General features: G+C 41.2%; 1 protein-coding gene across 1 annotated transcript; it reads right to left on the minus strand.

The window, feature by feature from the left end:
• Positions 1-860: 860 nt before the first annotated feature.
• LOC135076560 (uncharacterized) lies at positions 861-4,408 on the minus strand. Its single transcript, XM_063971002.1, has 2 exons — positions 4,320-4,408; positions 861-1,573 (listed from the first exon to the last, which is right to left on the minus strand). The coding sequence occupies exons 1-2, from the start codon at positions 4,350-4,352 to the stop codon at positions 1,010-1,012; spliced, it is 597 nt and encodes a 198-aa protein (XP_063827072.1). The 5' UTR covers positions 4,353-4,408; the 3' UTR covers positions 861-1,009.
• Between the last annotated feature and the right edge of the window lie 2,599 nt (positions 4,409-7,007).

Here is a 7,007-nt window from a genome sequence, read left to right on the forward strand (position 1 = left end):
GGAGCTTGGCATTGCACGCTGCACTTAGCCCCACGTAACATTTCCTATACTCTAATATTGTTCGAGAGTTGCAATTATTTCGAGTTCTTTCTATAAATATCTGCTTCGTCTTGGGACCTTCATCGTCCTCCAAAACTGCCAATGTTTCGTGTAAGTTACATCTAAAATAAATAAAAACCCATGGTTTTGTAAAGTATAGGAAACTATTTTACTTTATCTTCCTGTATACCTTATATACCATTGAATAATTCACATACTTCCTAATAAATACAGTAAAAACTTAAAATCATAAAATAATTAAAAAGACACGGTAAGCGGCTAGCGGTACCGTACGGTACCAGTAATTTTGACATACAATATTTCCCATTATTATTACCTATCGACGTAATTTTACACCATTTCACAATAAGAGCACTTATGGAGAATACAAGATTGTAACAAAATCAGTATTTCACTATCACACAAAAAAAATATGATCACTTACTTGAATGGCGCGTCAATTTTTCAGAGAAAATTTTGATGCGCTCACTTCAATCATTAATTACACACAACTGAAAAGAATAACTGTCAATTTTTATTCCTAGAAGCATAGACCATATCTATTGGCTACGACTTGCATCAATCAGGGCACTGCATCTTTTCACGTGTTAATGTATAGAGCCAAATTAAAACACACAAAAAAGTGGTACCATATGGGACCGCTAGTCTATAATGGGTTAACGAAACACGTTCTCTAACTACTTACATCTAAATCAACTTATCGTCAAGTAAATACTGTTAAATACTTATAGGGAATACTATTAACTATTAAAAGAAAAAAAAACTGTTATATCGTCGGTATATCGGAATAGGGAATTTAAATAAGCAACAACCGCTACGTTTAAGTTCGTGTATTCGACTGACGCAACAGCCGTTGGAAACAATAGTGAAACTACCGCTATTACATAAAAATAAAAATAACAAAGTACCCGCTTAGTAGCTTAATATTATAACATCCCTCCACCTTAATTTAAAAAAACTTCTTGTAGTCTACAACGCGCCTAGGCCGTCTCGAACGTGTGGAGACTTCCCTCTGAGGTGTGGTTTGAGGTTCACACTCAGACTCGGGGGGCGTCGCTGGTGTGACATCAACAGTTTGTCCAATTTCATTGCCGCAATCAAACCAGTCCTCTGGATTGCTCTCAGTTTGATCTTCGGGGGAGATATTAGTTGCCGGTTGAGCGTTCGAGGTCCCTGAAGACTCAGCAGTAGGTGTTAACTCCTCCGTACTAGGAGGTTGCTCCGCACTCTGCTCCACTGGAAGTATGAAGGCAGGGACGGTATCTGTCGTCGCCGGTTTTTGTTCGCAACATCCATCTTCTCCCCCCTTATACTTTAACAGTTGGTTTACATGTCTTTTAACAATCTGATCATTGCAGCTGAGTTGTACTAAGTACAATGAATTGCCGATTTTCTTGACTACTACACCACGGGTCCATGATTGTCTTTGTTGATTATAAAGTCTAACTAGCACTAAATCGCCCTGATTAAAGTCTACTTCCCGGTTGCCCCGATAATTGTCACTCTGTAAGCACTGTTTAGATTGGACGCATTTGTTGAGTGCAGTGTCTGATGGAGATGACGCGGGAGGTTTAAGAAGATCTAACCGACATCTTAATTTGTGGCCGAATAATATCTCTGCGGGAGACCGGTTGGTCGTAGTATGAATAGAATTTCTATATGTTAAAAGGAATTCTTGTAATTTAATGTTTAAATCTCGCAAGTTTGAACCTGACATTAATATTGACTTTATAGCCTTTTTGATTATCTTCACATAGCTCTCAGCCTGACCGTTACTAGCTGGGTTGTATATCGGTGACGTTAAGTGAGTGATGCTGTTGCGAGAGCAAAATTGTTTAAACTCGGTCGAAACGAACGAGCTTCCATTATCTGAACAAATAGTATGAAATAAACCAAATCGTGCCATCACTTCACACAGCTTTTCAATTACTATGCGGGAACTAAACCCGGTAGACACATCAAAACATTCTACCCACTTTGAATACGCATCCACAATGATTAAAAAGGTTTTTCCGTTAATTGGGCCGAGAAAATCTAAGTGAACCCGCTGCCATGGCTGAGCCGGGTAGGGCCAGGGCGTGAGCGGGGCGCGCGCGGGCGCCGGCCGCTGCGCCGCGCACGTGCCGCATGCGCCGGCGCGCCGCTCCACCGCCGCGGACATGCCCGGCCACCAAAACCTATGGCGGGCTTCTTCCTTCATTTTTGTAATTCGTTTAAGACCTTAACTTGTAAGCTATCCGGTATAACTAATTTATGCCCTCTCATTAGACAGTCATTTTCAACAGATAATTCCAACCTGTGGCTAAAGAATGATTTGTACTTATCATCAATTTTATTTGGCCACCCATTCAATACGTAGTGCAAAACCGCTGATATTATGTTATCTCGCTTCGTAGCCTCCTGCACGTCGGAGAGAGACAGAAACCGTTCGCCCTCATAAACAAATCGTACATACGCGGACCTGTCGAGCGATGACTCATCACCCGCAGTCGGGTGCTCCCGAGCGGACGGCGGGCTGACTTAGCTCACAGACCTACTTAAGAAGTCGGCGCAATTATGAACACTATTAACATATTCTATTTTATATTTGTACGCAGACAGAAAAATCGCATAACGTTGTAATCTATTGGCTGATATTTCGGGAATCCCTTTGTCTGGGTTAAATATTGATATGAGAGGTTTATGGTCTGTTTTCAATAGAAATGGTTTATCTCGGCCGTACAAATATTGATGAAACTTTTTCACGCCAAATATGATAGCTGTTGCCTCTTTTTGAATTTGGCTATACCGTTTTTCGGCTGCATTAAGAGAACGGGACATATAAGAAATTGGCTTTTCAATACCTTCCTCAATTTGTGATAAGACCGCCCCAAGACCGTATGGCGACGCGTCTACAGTGAGTACTAACTCAGCCTCAGGGTTAAAATGAGTTAAAGTGTTGTCAGATGCTAACTGACGTTTAATGTTTGTTACAGCTTCCTCATGCTCCGTAGTCCATACCCATGGTACATTTTTCTGTAATAACTTATGCAAGGGTGACAAGATAGCAGAAGCGTTTTTTACAAAGTTTCTATAATAATTTACCATACCTAAAAACGATTTTAGCTCTGTCGTATCAGTCGGCACTTTTGATTGTAAAATCGATTTTACCTTCTCTGGCGATTTGTGAATACCATTGCGATCTATTACAAACCCCAGATATGAAACAGATTCTTGAAAAAATTTGCATTTTTCCTTGTTCAAAACAAACCCTGCCTCTTCTAGTCTACGGAACACTTCAGCTAACCTTGACATCATTTGGGTCCTGTTTTCAGCACAGATACAGAGGTCATCCATAAATACAAGTGTTCCTTCTAGCCCTGCGAGCACGGTTTCTAAGGTTCTTTGGAAAATAGCGGGTGCGCTTGCGAGACCAAAGACTAATCTAGTGAATTTAAAGAGCCCTTTGTGCGTATTTATGCAGGTGAGCATTTGTGAGGCTTCATTTAAAACCAGTTGATTATATGCTTGTGAAAGGTCTAGTTTGCTAAACAATTTCCCACCGTGCAGTTTTGTAAAAAGTTCATCATATTTTGGTAATGGATATTTGTCAACAAGTAATTGCTTATTTATTGTTACCGAATAATCTGCACAGAGACGTATTGAGCCATCACGCTTTAAGACTGGAACAATAGGACTCGCATAGTCGGAATATTTCACCGGCACTAAAATGCCTAAGTCTACTAATCGCTCTAACTCCTTTTCAACGTTTGCACGAATAGAAAATGGCAAAGGGCGTGCCTTAAAAAAAATCGGTTTCGAATCGGGCTTAAGAGGCAAATCTACTTCAACATTTTTAAAACAACCTAATCTTTCAGAAAATAATTTCGGGTATTTAGAGGTTATATCTTCAACAAAGTTACTGCAATTATTTATAGCACAAATTTGTAAATTGAAGCGTGAAAAAAAATCTCTGCCCAACAACGGAGGTCCCCCATTGTGCACAAAATATACCACAATATCGTTACTTTTATCATTATAAGTAAATAATAATTTAATTACTCCCATAATGTTCAATCGATCTCCGTTGTAGCTGTGTAAAATGACGTCACTCGGTTCCAGGCTAACGTTTGAAAAATAACGTTTATACATCTGCTCAGAAATTACGGTAACCGGTGATCCCGTATCTATTTCAAACAACAGGCTAAAACCATTGACCACAACCGATTCCCGCAGAGGTTCTCCACGAAGAGTGCGAATATTACAACATAATCGCTTACCATCGTCATCGACATCCTCACGGCACTCAACATAATGCTGCCCCGCTAATGTTTTACACATTCGTTTGAGATGGCCTTGAACACCGCACTTCCTGCACTTATAACGAGCAAACCGACACGTTTCCGCCCTATGACCGACGTAGCCGCACACGCTGCACCGCTCGCCAGCCGCCGCCGTGGGCGCGCGCGCCGGCGATGCGCCGCGGCCGCCGGGCCCGCGCGCTGCCGCCGCGCCGCGCGCCATCGCCACCTTCATCACTTGCAGCGCCGGCGCCTGTCGCTGCGCCGCCTCGTGAGAGCTCGCTCGAGCACACCGCACCCCCTCAGCTATGTCCAGGGCGCTGGACAGCGTCAGCTCAGCCAAGTCTTTGGTGAACAATGTGTCTCTCTCTGGTCCAGGCTCCAGGCCCAGAGTGAACCGGTCACGAAGCTGCTCATCCAAATATTCAGCCTTAAAACCACAATGCGATGCTAAGCTTCGAACGCGCGCCGCCCATTCCGCCAGACTTTCACCCGTATGTTGAGTGGCGCTGTGAAACTTCCATCGTTCAGCGAATGTGCACTTTTTTGCTTTGAAATGTCCATCTAGCAGCGACACAACTTCTTCATAGCTCAAAACTCCCACTTCCTTAGGTAAAGCTAGGTCACGTACAAGCTTGTAGGTGGATTCTGACACGTTGCTTAGTAAAATGGCTCGACGTTTACTACCGGCTTTGTCTATCTCCGCACCAATGTCATTTGCGAGAAACCATTGTTCTAAACGAGCCTTATACACCGACGACTCTTGAACTTCGTGGCTAAATGAAGTTAAAATGCCGACCGTAACTTTCGCCATAACTAATTTGCACGCGTTAACTTTTAATCTCGTTCGCCAAATGTTATATCGTCGGTATATCGGAATAGGGAATTTAAATAAGCAACAACCGCTACGTTTAAGCTCGTGTATTCGACTGACGCAACAGCCGTTGGAAACAATAGTGAAACTACCGCTATTACATAAAAATAAAAATAACAAAGTACCCGCTTAGTAGCTTAATATTATAACAAAAACAAACTCCTTTTCTGTGTAAAATATTCTCGTCTCTCTATTATGTTAATAGTATTTCAGATGTGTATATTGTGTATCTGAATGAAAAAATATTAAACTAAGTACAAAGTTTTCTTTTATTTTTTTGTTCGTAATATTGTTATTTTTTGTGTCAAATAAAGATTTTTCTATTCTATTCTACTTACCTACTGTAAGATTAATTTAATGGCTTTTCTTAAACTACGAGTAGGTTATTCATTAATCTAATTGACTATGATACCACACAAATACTGTAAATTACAATAAGTACAAACAGTTTCAATGGCCTATTAAACTTGTTGAATTCCTATACCTTAAGTAAAAAAAAAGATACCGTCGTAACAATACATATATGTTTTGAACCAATCAAAAAGGTGCAATGCTATTAAACGTGAAAGTGTACAACCATTTTTTCCCCATCACAAAACCCTGTCTCCTCTCCAATGAAAGAGGATAATAGGGATATAGGATATAGCTAACTGCAGGTCTTAGACCCGATACAATTTCCCCGTAGGATCTCTGTACAGATTCGGAGGTTGGTGGTTATGTTCATTGAGTTCGTGGACATCGTCGTTCTCCTCGTCAACGAACAGCCTGGCCTTACACCCAGCTGCCTTCTTCGAGCAGTACCAGCGATTCTTCTTGCCCATGTGCGCATAAGTGAAACCTTTGTACACCAGCACTTTGCCGCTGCCACGTTGGCTCGACATGTATTCTATAACTGTAATGGAATTGAAATAGTTAGTGGAATCCTTTTTTAAAGAAATGAGTTCTGTAACAGCTAGACTAAATACGCATGCTTTAGCAGGACCTTTGTTTAGCAATTCTTTGGGCTCTTCGCTCTCATCAGCAGAGCAGAAGCATAGAGCAGACCCCTTTGGAGGGACGGTGGTCCTGTTTCTTAAAATTCTCATACTTATCACAATCTCATAATGGTACAGTGTGCTTATCATGAGCTTACGTTAGGCCTCAGCCTCGAGTGTAGCGGGCAGCGGGGCGGGAGCGGCGGCGGCGCGGGAGCGGGGCGGGCAACGCAGACCCGTTCTCGAAACAAGCGGGCAGCTCGCGCGCGTAAAGTTAATATTCCTTCGGAATAGAGCAACAAAGAATGAGCGAGCGAGATGTCACTATCTGCAACCCTGTGTGATAAAAAGAGATGTGTGATGCTGTCATCGTCACGTCAATAGAACCATTTTTGCAAAAGATTTGACAGGCAGTGACACTAAGAGGCACAAAGAAAATTTTAATTCATAGTTTTTTATAAAAATATCGTAAAATCCTGTTTATTTTTGGAAAATTTGTTTTCTAATATAATGGTGACCTGTTCCGTCCTTGATTGTGATGTACACCAAAGGAATAATCCTGCAAAATATTCATTTCACAGGTAAATTTATTGAAATCGACTCCTCCAAACTTTAGCTTTATTTTTGTGAATGCGCTTAGAATTTTAAGCACTAAGTGTGATAATTATGTTCTTTAAACATTAATTTAAGTTGTAAGCAAAGATTTCATGCTCATAATCCAGAATTTATGAATATTTTGTGTAAAGAAATAACACAGGTCTGCAATGGTTTTCCTCTTTGAAATCTGAGTAACGTTTTCTATAGTTTCTGATGTGCTGA

Source organism: Ostrinia nubilalis, chromosome 12 (genome assembly GCF_963855985.1).
Source record: "Ostrinia nubilalis chromosome 12, ilOstNubi1.1, whole genome shotgun sequence".
In the NCBI taxonomy this organism is placed as follows: Eukaryota; Metazoa; Arthropoda; class Insecta; order Lepidoptera; family Crambidae; genus Ostrinia; species Ostrinia nubilalis.